This window comes from Simochromis diagramma, unplaced genomic scaffold (assembly GCF_900408965.1).
Source record: "Simochromis diagramma unplaced genomic scaffold, fSimDia1.1 OVJJ01000361.1, whole genome shotgun sequence".
Lineage (NCBI taxonomy): Eukaryota > Metazoa > Chordata > Actinopteri > Cichliformes > Cichlidae > Simochromis > Simochromis diagramma.
The window spans coordinates 16,545,750-16,559,292 of record NW_024386860.1 but is presented as its reverse complement, the minus strand read 5'-3'; the positions used below and the strand labels follow the sequence as shown (position 1 = coordinate 16,559,292).

Below are 13,543 nucleotides of genomic sequence, written 5' to 3'. Positions count from 1 at the left end.
GTAGATACAAAGCCCTACACTGCCCTATATTGTATCATTTTTTTTTTTTGATAATTGCGTGGAATGAGTCTTGAGTTGAATGTTTTTAACAGGCAAAAAATACTTCAATAAGTAAATGTTACATTTTTGTCTTTTTTCTTTTTTTGCTGATCCGATCCGTGACTTAAAACCGTGATCTGATCCGATCCGTGAGATTTTTGATCCGTTGCTGCACCACTACTGCACATGCACATGAAATGAGTGTCATTGTTATGGCAGATAAATGATAATGACAATGTTAATCCCTAAAAACTCCATTCACTGTGAAAATTCCCAACTTCAGAGGTTGAATATGCATTTATATCCCAGTCCACTTTGACCTTTGTTGCTGAGTTTGCTCTTCATAACAACAATACTTCTGGATTTTGTTAATGATAGGGGCGTGGTCTCTTCAAATAACAGTGTTAGCGTCACCTTATTGAAATGAAGTTCTCAAACATATTTTTTGATGTTGTTGTGTACTGGGGTAATTATAATGGAATGACCTGATAAATAATACAACCAGGAAGCTAAAGAATGCAAACCACTGGGTGATGTCATAGTGGCTGTGTCCATCTTTTATGTACAGTCTATGACTAGAACCAGCAAAGTGATAAAGGACAGATCCGGTCTCACTGAGATATTTTGTCCCAGAGGAACAGTAGCACCATTTTGTCCAGGTTTGACTTAAACTCTGAGACATCAACCAGACAGGTGACAATTACTTCTTCTACTGAATTGTGAACTTCTAACTGAATTCAACACCACAGTGGTACAAGAAGCAGAGTGTATGTGTAAGACAGAACAAGGCTCAAGACGTAGTCTTGTCGAATTCCTGCTGTGAAGCAGCATGGCTCAGACACTGATCCTTTAATGTCACCCTGTGAGCTTTATCCTTCAGGTAAGGTGCAAACAGTAAAAGTGAAGAGCCAGAGACACACCATCCATTCAGCAGAGTGGTTTACTGAGAAACATTCAGCACACAGTTCATGAACACGAGCTGTGCATGTAGTGTCAATGCCAAGGAACAGATTCATTAAGGACTGCTGGGCTATAATAGATTTATTGCTACACAGGTCCTGGTATAAGTGTATCAGTGAACCTTGAGATGACATTGTTTTATCTGACAAGATTTTTCAGTTTCTGACCTAAAAGGCTGACTGCTATTTCAAGGTAGGCTTAGAATTCATGGGGAAAATCTGAAACGGTCATTAACCTGAGGACAAGTACCAGTAATCAAGGCACAAACTATACTCAATGCCATGGGAATCACATTGTTACATTTAATATTGTTTCTTGCATAACAAAAACAACACAGTCCTGCCAACTGCTAATGGTGTAAGACAGCGGTCCCCAACCCCCGGGCCTCGGACCGGTACCGGTCCGTGAGTCGTTTGGTACCGGGCCGCGAGAGTTGAGGCTCAGATGTGAAATGTATAGTTTTCAGGGTTTTTATCGGTTTTCAGCGTTATTTTGTTATCGTTTTTATCGTTTACTCGGTTTTCAAGTGTGTTATGAATAAATCTTCTTTTTTTCGGTACCGGTACTAGTTTTATTTTGTTGTATTTATCCGCGACACCTTAAAGGCCGGTCCATGAAAATATTGTCGGGCATAAACCGGTCCGTGACGCAAAAAAGGTTGGAGACCGCTGGTGTAAGACATCCAGAAAAAATACTGAACTAGGCAGGAAAAAAATAATTCTACACAGGTTTTAAACGCATCTGGTAATACGATCCGTTATTAAACAGTCTGACAGAGGTGCAAAGCGCCGGGATGATGAAGCTGGTTGAAAAGCCAGGTTAACACAGAGGATGGATGTCCTGAACTAGAATAATGTGACGGTGGGCGTCCTTTTTCTTTTTAAATGAAAAGACCTTTGAATGAAATTATTGAAGTGTGTATTTGTTTCTGGCTGCACATGCTTCATTCCTGCTGTCTGTCCTTTGGTTGTATATTTCAGTGTAAACTTTTGCAGCTGTGAAATGAGGAGCAAGGTGACTTTCATTCCCTTCATTGAACAAGTGTGTGTGTTATTAATGGTCACCCAATCATATCTGGTGACTTGTTTTATGCTTTATTTCCTTTTCACTCACTGCTAACATCCTATAGAATTAGGTTAAGTCTTCAGGAGATTAAGAAGTACAGCAGAAAGTCCGCTGAAGATAAGGAATCATAAAGCTGTGTGTGTTCCAAAGCAGCGGTACCACTGTGAGCTACTTCTCCTGGAAATATCCTTCATAGCAGCAGCAACAACTAGCAAGTGATGGTGATGATGAATGTCGCCGCATTGCAGCAGCATCAAAGTAGACAAACAGACAGACAGCCATAGTGAGTAGGATGGATCAAATGGTAAATATTTCTTTCTAAACCACCATATCCAGCTGGGAGCTGGAAGCCTGATTGCTGTCGTGACCAGTAACCACGTCGTTATCATTTCCCCTGTCATCACATTTGCTTGTCTATGTGGCTAGAATGCATTAGCAGCTGCTTTTGGCTCGAGGATGAATTGTGTCCCAATTTATCGCTCTTCTATATCTGAGGGGTAAAATAATTAATTAAGAGGCTAACAAAGCTCGCCTTAAAGCTAAACCACAATGTCATCAATATTTAGTTTGACTAATAAAATAACATTATCTTAGGGAAGAGTTTGATTTAAGCCCAAGTTGTTGCTTTTATGTACTTTTAAATGGACAAATATGACAGAAACCAAATAAAATATTAAAGGTAAAATACATTCTGGCAGTAAAAACAATATTTTTCACCAAATTCCTAAAGATGCACATAACGGTCGAAAGACCAATCAATACTACTATATTCCCAGTGGATGAACAGGTGGCTTCTTTCAGGTATTTCTTTTTTTTTTTTTTTTACAGCCTTTTACACTCGTGGAGCTGGTTTTGGCCACAGCAGGGAGCTCTTTAAAGGGAAAAGCTGCAAACCAATCAGCAGAAAACAGAAATGTTTCCAAAAAGCTAATGAAAAAAGTTTATTATTTAATGGCAAAAGAGACAACACTGTGCTTTTGTTTTAAACTGTTAAATAAGGAAGCATCATAGTGCAAAAAAAAAAAAAACATAACCACTGCAACGACCCAGTTCTTAGCAGTAGTGGTGCCTGATGGGATGCTGTGATTGATGCTTGTGCAGGTTGTTCTGGCTACACCCTTATGGGATTAAATGGGGTCACCACCAACAGGGACTACAGCAGAACATGAACCATATGATGTAAACTGTATGGAAATGGGTAGAAATGGCAAAAAGGCAGCATATGGATTTTATAGTGAACAAATGATGTTTTAAGGGCAAAACTGACCTGCAAAGAAGTTCATTGACAGAGAATTCTATGAGGAAATGACCTTACTTGATTAGGTTAATAGCCTGAAGCACTAGTTCAATATAGCATGCCGTTTCTTTTGTAAACTATAGTATGATTCAGCGGAAAGAAACCAGAAAATAAAGCAATATATGATTTAATTCCCCTGTTTCATCATGCCTGGGTTCACAACACCAAGCTGGAGAAGATGCTACATTCATGGCTACATTCACTCTGCACAGTCTACAGCTTGAGCCTCATTCCAGTTAAATAAAAGAAGAAGGAGACAGAAAAGCCATTACAGCCTACAGTGTGGAGGTGAAGCATCCTATCAAAAACAGTTCTGCTGCCAACAGCTTTTGTATTTGAAATCTTTCAGCAGTAATGAGATCCCGACTATTTCTTTGTGATTTTTTTTTTATTTGACAGTTTTCCCAACAAACTCTTGAATCTAGAATTACATTCAATTAAATAATGTTCCTATTGGTGACATTTTCATGATTTTCAAACCACTAGTAACACACTTCATTGAATTCCAGTGAATCTGATGCTGCAGTAAGCTGCAGATGCTCAGTAACATCAAAACAGCCACTGCTTTCTATTCGTCTACATTTTAATCATTCATGAGACGCGTTTTGCGTTTTGTTTTTCAGAGAAAGCTGAAACAAAATGTGGTGAAGACAGAAAGAGAGAGGGAAGGAGAGAGGTGAGCAGGACGAGGTGCAAAATGAAGAGAAAGGAGAGAAGCAGAAATCTCCAGACAGCTGAGCACCTTTGCACTCTGAATGAGGGGGAGGGGAGGAGGGGGGGGGTGAGAAAGGGGGGAGGACGATGGCCAGTCAGCGCTGTGACAGAACTCCCAAGGGCTCCAGGGTAGTGTATATGCATGTGTGTGTGTGTGGAAATGGACAAAAGTGTGCGAGGCTGTGTGTCTATGTGCATGAAGAGGGGGCAGGGCAGGAGGCTTCTATTAATAGCAGGTTTTCCCCAACTAGCAGAGTACACGGGGCTTGTTTAAGGATCCAGTGAGGGAGACATGTTAGCAGCTCTTGTAGAGCAGAACTGATCATTTATAGATGGCTTACACTGCAGTGTTCTTCTCTCATGAACTTACAAGTCTCAGAAACAGGGTACAGTAAAGCCAAATTGTATTCCTACAGGTACAATCTACACAAATGTGCCCCTCAGGGTTCATTATTAGGGTTCAAGGTAATTATGGGTTCCTTTAAGGACACAATATGTTCACAGGAAGCAAGTCTTCTAGATATTAAGGTCCAATATCAGGAGACAGTCAGTGTTCAACTGTACAGAAATAAGTTGAGCAAACGATTATTTTTTCACTTAGGTTTTAAGGTTTATATAAGTTAAATGAAAAGCATTTAAAATGTCTCAAAAGGAGTTCATTTAAGGTCAGTCTTTCAGTAAAAAGCATATGCATCCTCTATACCCTACTTATTATATATTAGTCTATTTATTTCGTTTTCCTGTGTGATTTAAATAATTCACTTTTCATCCAGTGGTTTGTTGTTTGTGGATTTTATGACTTTTCGATTTGCTTATGAAGCACAGTGAGCTGAGATTTCTTCTGTAAACTTCTGGTTTTCCTTCATATCACCTGCAAAAATTAGCATGGTTCTCCTTTGTGGTGCTTCCCCTGCTTTGTTTTTATTGAACAACTAAATAAAAAGTAGCGCAGGAGGAGAATACAGCTGCAGTTTCTTGTGGTGACTGTGAAAGTCAGCCAGCAAATATCCACTGCTACCACTGAAAGCTGAAGTAATAAATGCTATAAGTGCTTTGCAGTGGTCTCAGTTTGTGACGGTAGTGTGAATAAGGGTGTTTGGTCCAAACAAACACTGCAGCAGCTGATTAAAATGCCTTCAAAAAGAGGGGAAATATCTCCTGAATAAGCTGTTTGCTCGGTTACCTGCAGCTCTGTTTGGCGGCACTCATCAAATCCTCCGCACTGTTTACGCTGCTTCCAATTTTGTAAACAAAGTCAGGTGTTTTTTCTGGTATTCTGAACCATTTGTTATAAGGCTTATTTGTGTGTTGCGTGTAGTAAAGATAATTTACGACTGCTGTTTCTGTACTGACTGGAAATATTACTTTTAGTGGTTTATAAAAATACAAATGAAATTTAAGAAAAAGCTCATTTTGATAACAAAGCTCAGTGTTTTTCAAATGAATATGTAACCCAGGAGCTTCAATATTAATTTTCTAGTATTGGAGAAGTACTGATATGCAAACTTAACATCTTTCTGATGCTCATACATGTACAGAAGGCTACAATATCCAAATCTTTTTGCCTACAGTTTTCTCTGACAGATCATCCCCAGGACCGATTGACTGTTTTCACCCATTTTATCCCTTCATCCTTGATTTCAGTTACTGATTCCATGTCCATGAAAAGTCCGGGGATACATTATATTACACAAAGGTTCCTTTTAGCCTGAGGAGAACTGTGCAGTCGCTGTCTCAAAATGCAGCCATGCAACTGCAATAATTAGAGGAGGCAGTGAACATATTGTAGCAAAGGTTACAGATAAAAAAAAACCTTCTCAAGACTATATTTAACAGAACTGTGGCTGGAAATACACTGAATGCTGAGCAGTGAGAAAACTTCTTAACACCAAAAGGCTGAGGATGCGCTGATCCTGCACATATCCTGCATGGAACAAACTCCCGTCTCCTATATGACAAAAAAGCTACAGTCCACTGCAGCTTCACAACAAGGGCAAATCAATGACAACCACTTCACTGTTTCACTGCTGTGTCGATGTGTTTCGTCGAGCTCGTCGAGCAGAAACGCTGCACCAGGGTTTTATTTAGACCGCTCGATCTGTCATCATTTCCTGTGTTTGATCCTTATTTAATTCTAGTTTTTGTGTTGCTGAAATGTCAAACGACGGATCCGTGATCATGTCGACATTGTTGCAGTCACCCATTACGTGCACATACTAATGCACACACAAAACAGATGATCCAGAACACTGCGTGGGGTAAGAGCAGCTAGCAGGATAGGCTGAGATGGAGCCTGAGGATGGGGGTCGGAAGAGGAGACTGCATGCAGAGAGGTACGAGCACAAGAGGCTCTCTCGCATGAGTCAGGAATGTTGCGTAACAGGAAGAGGGGAGGGAATGGAGGCCAGTCGTGTCTCCCTGCGCCTCCCCCAGCATGACACAAACCCAGAGGGAGAAAGAAGGGGAAAGGAGGTATAGATGGAAGCCAGACTAGGCAGCAATTCAAGTCGCAAGTTTTCTAATTTTGCTCCACTTCCTTTTAGAATGATCCATCATATGCACTGGCTAATGTGTTTGTCTGGACAGCTGGAGAGAAAATGTTTTGAAAAATGTAATAATTTTTAATATTTTGAAAAATTATATATAAGTAGTTATTTCATTGGCTTTCTTTAATAATTTGCCCTTTCTCCTCTTTCCTGTTTCTTCCATCTTTCCTTTTGGTCGTCATCACTGAGTTGGACCTCTCTGTCTTATCGGTGGTAAGAACTTGCTGTTGTTAACTGAGAAGTATGATTATTTGTGGCAACAAAGTCCAGAACCAATGGGTGATGTCACTGTGACCATTTCCATCTTTTATATACAGGCTACATTCATGAATACCATTGGCTGTTGTAAGCATCTGTAAACATCTTGATGAACTTTTCTGGTAAGGTCTTCCCAGATGAACAAAAGTGATCTTTTGGACCTCTGTATCTGGACAATTGAGCTTGTGTTTTCATGTATTACACATATACAGTAACTCATGCTCTGGGTGTTACCATACTGAGTGATAATCTTGCATAAATGTGGCACTTATCATTTATAATAAACTGCAGCAGACTCTGTACAGACCAGCTTTAGGGGTATGTTCATAATTTCTTTTGTGCATTGACTTTTCTGACATGGATTCCTGGATCAGAAAGCAAAAATGTAAAATGATGAATTTGCTTAATTTGGCAGAAGATCGACTCAATAACAAGGTTTCACACAGCTCTCCATGAGCGATATAGAATTTCATGTTGAATAATTTAATATGACCAACATGAAATCAGAACAAAGCCAAAACTACAAAAAAATATTGAAATGAAGCCTAACTGTGATTCTGAACCTTATACTGCAAAATCACTGAGGAATCAAAGACATTACGGGGAACCCTTCCTCTTGTCCTTGAAGCTGGCAGATTTAAAAACATCCAGGAGGATAACGGACTGTGTGAGTTATGTAAATTAGAAGACGTTCTGTCCTGATTAAGATGCAAGAATATCCAAATCTTTAAAATTCAATGTTTTGGTGCACTGAGGACGACAGAATGAAATGTTCTTTTGGGGATATGGGTAAATTAGCCCTTCTCAGGTGGCATCATGCTTTTTGTCTTATTTTCACTTCATGGCCCTGATTTCTTTTTATTTAATTGTGTCTCATAAGCCTGTTTGGGCTGCTTCCATTGATTTATGCATAGCCCAGTTAATCAATCATATAATACTGTTGATAAAAACACTTAATCAGAATGTCTATCATTACCAAAAGTTCAAATTAATCTGAAATGAAAGTTTCATACTGAAACAAACTTTGAGCCCTTGAACTGTCAATCAGAATTAACAGGTAATGTTTGTACAGAGGACACTTTTATGAACCCATGATGTTCACTTTAAACACCACAGATATTCAACATCCACATCTGCTGTGACGATGTGCATCGAGCAGCATACAGTTGAACAGTCAACACCCCTCTGAGAGGAAATTATGTAATCAGAGTGCATCCAACTCATCAACATTACAGTAAATAAAACCAACAACACAGAGTCCAGGCAGAGCTCTAACAGGGATCTGTTAGTGGATTCAGCAGTGCTTCAATCAAAATCATGCGTCGCTTTCATCCAGAAGCATTATGAATTGAAGTGTATTTACTTCTCCTTTTTCTTCTTCTTCTTCCTGCCTTTCGGGGCGACCATAGCACATCATCTGCCTGTATCTCACCCTATCCCTAATATCCTTCGCTGTCACACCACCACTCTACAGGTCCTCCTTCACTACATCTATGAATCGTCCCTGAGGTCTTCCTGTTTTCCACCTATCTGATCTACTATCCTTCTTCTGCACATCTTTCTCAGTTTGTCTCCAAACTGCTCATCCTGAGATTAGAAATGTAATGATTTCTAGTCATGTCCATCCTGGTCACTCCCAATTAAAACTCCACCATCTTCACACCATACTTCTACTGATTTTCATTCTTCTTCTCTCCAGAACAAACCTACACCTCTCCAGGTTCTCACCACAGATCACAATATCGTCTGCAAACATTGTGGTCCACAAACATTCCTGCCTGATCTCATCTGTCAGCCACTGAAAACAATACGGGCATCAGAGCTGATGTAATCCTAACCCCACCTTGAACCCATTTGTTACTGCTACCACACACCTCCTCACTGTGTTGAGGTCCCCATACACGTCCAGCACCACCCTCAGATACTCACCCTCACTTACTCAGGCCTTTGGTGTACAGCCAATGACAGATGGCGTGGTAGGATTCGGAGCCTGACCAGATATTCTGGGTTTACAAAGGTAAATATTTAAACTATCTACTCTAAAGTTAAAGGTGCAAAGAAAAAAACAAAGAAAATGTGCATTAAAATATACATTTTACGGGAAGTTCAAGACTGGTGTGCCCTGTTCATGGTACTACATCATTACTTTAGAGCAGGGGTCCCCAATCCCAGTCCACGAGGGCCGGTGTCCCTGCAGGTTTTAGATCTCACCCTGGGTCAACACACCCAAATCACATGATTAGTTCATTACCAGGCCTCTGGAGAACTTCAAGACATGCTGAGAAGGTAATTTATCCATTTAAATCAGCTGTGATGGATCAAGGACACATCTGAAACCTGCAGGGACACTGGCCCTCGTGGACTGGGATTGGGGACCCCTGCTTTAGAGGGTACCAACACAGAAACAAGCGGTTGGACTTCAAGAAGGTGCCTCATTTTCTGAGTGTGAACACACACACACACATGCATACACATAAATACACACATTGTATCCAGCTAAAAACAGCTGAAGTGAAGCAGAGAACACTATGTTTGGACTGGCTGAGCGTTCGATTTTAAATTCTGCTGCTGCTGTTCAGGAGCTGCATGGGCAGTTGAATCTTAAATAGCTGTAGTTCCACTGCCAACGAGGCCGTCGAAAACCAATTACCAGGGGATAAGCTGCAAAGGTAATGGCTAAGATGAGGCAGAGATAAAATGTGAAGTGGTGGCCTACGCTGCCAAAGGAGGCACACAGATAAAAAATAAAGAGAGAGAGACAATACAGAGTAGACTAGTTGAAAGAAAAGTTGCACATTGGCTCTTATGTAATCCCCCCTCCTGAGTGTTGACAAGCGAGCTCAGAGCAAGCAAGAGAGTGAAATCTGGATGTCTTACCCAGCATGCCTTTGTTGGGCTCGGAGAGACACATGTCTATTTGAGCACTGGGCAACACGAAGCCAACAACAAAGATCTCCACACCGTCTGCCATTAGTGCCAGGCCCAGGACAAAGTAGAGCGTCCACTGGAACTTCCCGTGGCCACACTCCTGCAGGATGGTCTCATACTGCTGTGCCAACTCCTCCTGATCTTTTCTCCTCTCGCCCTCATAGGCCGAAAGATCCCTGAACTGCTGTGCCTGTGCGGCTGTCACGCCATCCATGCTGCCAGCCTTCCCCGATTCAGCTCTTGGGATGCCCTGGTACTCGCCCTCATAGATCTCGTCATCCTCATCGTGTCCTTCAGTGGAGTCGCTGTGGCCTTCTTCATCATTGGCACGGCTGTCGTTGCGATAATATCCGCCATCATTGCTCGGCACGCCAGCATAATCGTCGTCGTCATCTTCCTCTTCAAATCGCTTATAAGAGCGTTTGGTGTACTCATCTGTCATTTTGTCCATGCCACGCCCCACCTTCTTACCGACCTGCTTCTTAGCAACTTTGGCAATGTCCTTGGCGCCACGGACGAAGTCTGAGCGGCTGTCTCTGTAGCGACCGTCATCGTCCATCTTGGATATGTAGAGGTGGTGTTGGTCAGTTGCTGCAAGGAATAGGAAGTATCAGGAGCAGCCCAGGCACATGAGTGTGCAATGGGTATTTATGTGAGCTGATAAATTCAGCACTGAGGACAGCTCCCAGCTCCACTGCACTGCTGCTGCTGCTGGACAGAGTCGGCTCAGCCACAATAAATCCTGTGGAAAAGCAAAGAAAAGAGTAGAGTTAGCATGAGTCATACAATACCTGTCAGGCAGAGACACATTTTTAAACAGTCTAGGTTCAAGGTAATTAATACTGAAATGCACAGGACCAGAGGCATTCACATCACATTGACATTTGCAGGACATATTATCTGGCTCAGCACTAATGGTTGGAGAAAAAAAAGGACATGACAGCTTTAAGGAGCTGACAACTGAGTCTAGAGCTCAGTGGCCTATATTAATAGTTATCTCACAGCTCTCTCTACAGCCCAAATCACACTGTGGCATTTACAGCGGTGCACCACAGAGCTACCGAACATATAATGGTCCATGCTGTGACACAGGTCTGTGCAATTAACAAGCAAAGAGCTGCAGCAAAGGTCAGCATATACAGAAAGTACCGCCGTGGTGGGGGTTAAATTCAAGTTTACCCCAAGAACACTTGTGATTATAATCCATGTACTGTTTTTAAATCCAGACACTGAATACTTGAAACAGTCAGGCAATCCCATGATATCACAGTCAGAATATAATACTACTTCAAAATGGTCTGAAGAGTCATTCCCACATAGACGATTCACTTTTCAAGACATCATTAGGTATTTATAAAATATTTAGTTTGTACAGAAAATAACTTGTCTTTCCTCAGTGAGTCATAATTTGCAATCCTGATTGTATCAGCAGGACTGCCTGCTCTTTTTCATGGCACCTCTGTCTCTGTGAAGCTGCTCTGTTTTGTCTTACTGACAGGAGGATGCTGTGCCAAAGGAAAAGGCTGTAAGCTCAACAAATAGACATAATAAACTGAGCATTTACTGTATGATCAATTTGGCATCCTACGAACAGTTCCCGACTGGAAGGATTAATGTGATGATTCACCACATTAAGAAGGAGATAAAATGTGTCTCAATTTATATTGTGTTAAATATTGGACACATTCGCCTCTTTGAGTCCTTAGAAATCCTCATATGGGATCTATTTCACTGTTTCTTATTTTCTATCACACATCCATTCTTATAATGGTGGATGCTCACATGAACTATGGCAAGCTTTTTGTTTATGAGGGGCAGTCAAGAAGTTTGCTTAAATATTGATAAAAAGCTTGTTTTAGAGGGGCTGTACTGAGGCCTAGCGTAAGACAAACAAGTATTGTTATGAACTATTCATGTAAATCATGCAAAGCTACTCTAGTATAGTCTAAGAATAATAATATGTATTTAGTGAGCAGGTTATTAACCCTGTAAATTATTTAGTGTCCAGTGGATTTAACTAGTCATCTTACTGAAGTGAGGTCATTTATTCCAATTTCCTGTGGTGTCAGTCTTTGCCGTGGTTACTAATTAAAAGGCTGCACCCAATGACACCCATTAGTGATGGTGTAAAGTTTAACAGGGTTGTAAATCAAATAATTCTGAGACACAAAATCTCTCCATCCCATTGCTTCATCTTACGAAATCACAAGCAAACATGGAAGCTAATAAAGCCGTGACATCTGCCCGCCATGCAGAATTTCTCCAAGATTGTTTACTGTTTGCCTGCAGCGATGACAAATCTTCGACATGTATGTGCTCAGGAGAACAGGCAGAGATGACGTGTCCTTGGAGAGAAAGTCTCTGAGGGTCGACTGCAGCTGTAGCAGGCACTGAAGTAATTTCAGTAGCTTTCCACAGTCTCTTTAAAGAGAACTGCAGCAGCAGCAGCAGCTCAGTGGGAGAGAGAAAGACAACGTTCAGCCTGAGGGATCAAGCAGCTCCCAGCGTCACGACTACAAACGCCGGCTGAATGTTCTGCAGCAGGTCAAAAGAACAGCGCTATCTGCCTGCTTAGTGTGAATATGATCAGTACAAGCACAGCATGATGTAAATATTCAGTAGTGTGAAATATTCAGGTCACAAAGGTAAAAATGATCAACAGTTGAAATTCTTACAATCTTGTTTTACTGAATTGTAATAGTTACTAATTATGAACACTAACCTGAAGTGTTCTCGAAAAAGTATAAAGTATTCTCTTCCTCGCTTAGTCTCATGTTATTGTCTTTCACAAAAAAATATTTAAAAATATTATTGGTACAAAATAAAAAGAAATTATGTGTGTAATTATTTTACGATCTATTTCATGGCTCTAACACGGAAGTTACTCTTAGTAGTCAAGAAGCTGGCACCAGTAATAACAAAATAAAAAGGTTCAAATGATTCTTTAAAGTTGTCATTTTGTGACATTAAAAGGCCCTGGAAAACCTTCTCTCCTGTTGGGGGAAAATATTGGACTTCATAAAAAGTGTACTATGTTGCCCGAATGTTCAGGGAGTGATCAGATGTGCAGAGAGAGCTCGGATCAATAAATCAGTGGACCGTGTAATTAGAGAAACATGTCAGGCACTACAGATGGGCAGTATTAAACAACACTGGGTAAGTGCCAAGCTAACCTCATTATCATTGTTCCTGCTCATTATAAATAACACTGGCCCATTTGTAAAAGTGTTAACAAGTGCACAATGATATTATTATAGCAAGAAAATTACAGATGCAAAACAGGGGGCAGGATGTTAAATACTGGGAAGGTAGGAGGGAGGGAATCCCTGAAAACTTCCTGTGTAGCCTCGGGGGTGATGAACAGACAGACTGCCGAGCCAACATCACACGACCCAGAGGTCTGCTGGGACAACTGAGTGTCTAAGAACAAGCTCAGTGAGAGCCAGCTGAAAGCAAAACCCAAGGAGACGAGAGAAAACTGCATCAGTGAGATCCTCTTTCACTCTGGCTGTCAGGATTAGAAGAGAACAGCAAAATAAATGCAGAGGTTACAGAATACAAATCTACTTAAATGGCACCTGTATCACCTGCATGTAAATCCACCTTCTCCCTGCTTTCCTGTCTACGCTCTGTACCTCTCAGAATGAAAGGTGAAAAATGTCAAAAATAAAGTTAAACCAAGATCTTCCCACAAGGACGCAACAGTGAGACAGAGCAGTGCTCTGAGCTACATGCT

At 41.0% G+C, this 13,543-nt stretch overlaps 1 protein-coding gene across 1 annotated transcript in view; it reads right to left on the bottom strand.

Annotated features, from left to right (window-relative positions):
* sv2a (synaptic vesicle glycoprotein 2A) overlaps positions 1–13,543 on the bottom strand; it is a 49,108-nt gene that overhangs the window by 19,237 nt on the left and 16,328 nt on the right. Inside the window, exon 2 of the mRNA XM_040030819.1 lies at positions 9,757–10,549. Within this exon, the coding sequence (XP_039886753.1) occupies positions 9,757–10,366 (610 nt within the window). The 5' untranslated portion in view covers positions 10,367–10,549. The remainder of the gene's footprint in view (positions 1–9,756; positions 10,550–13,543) is intronic.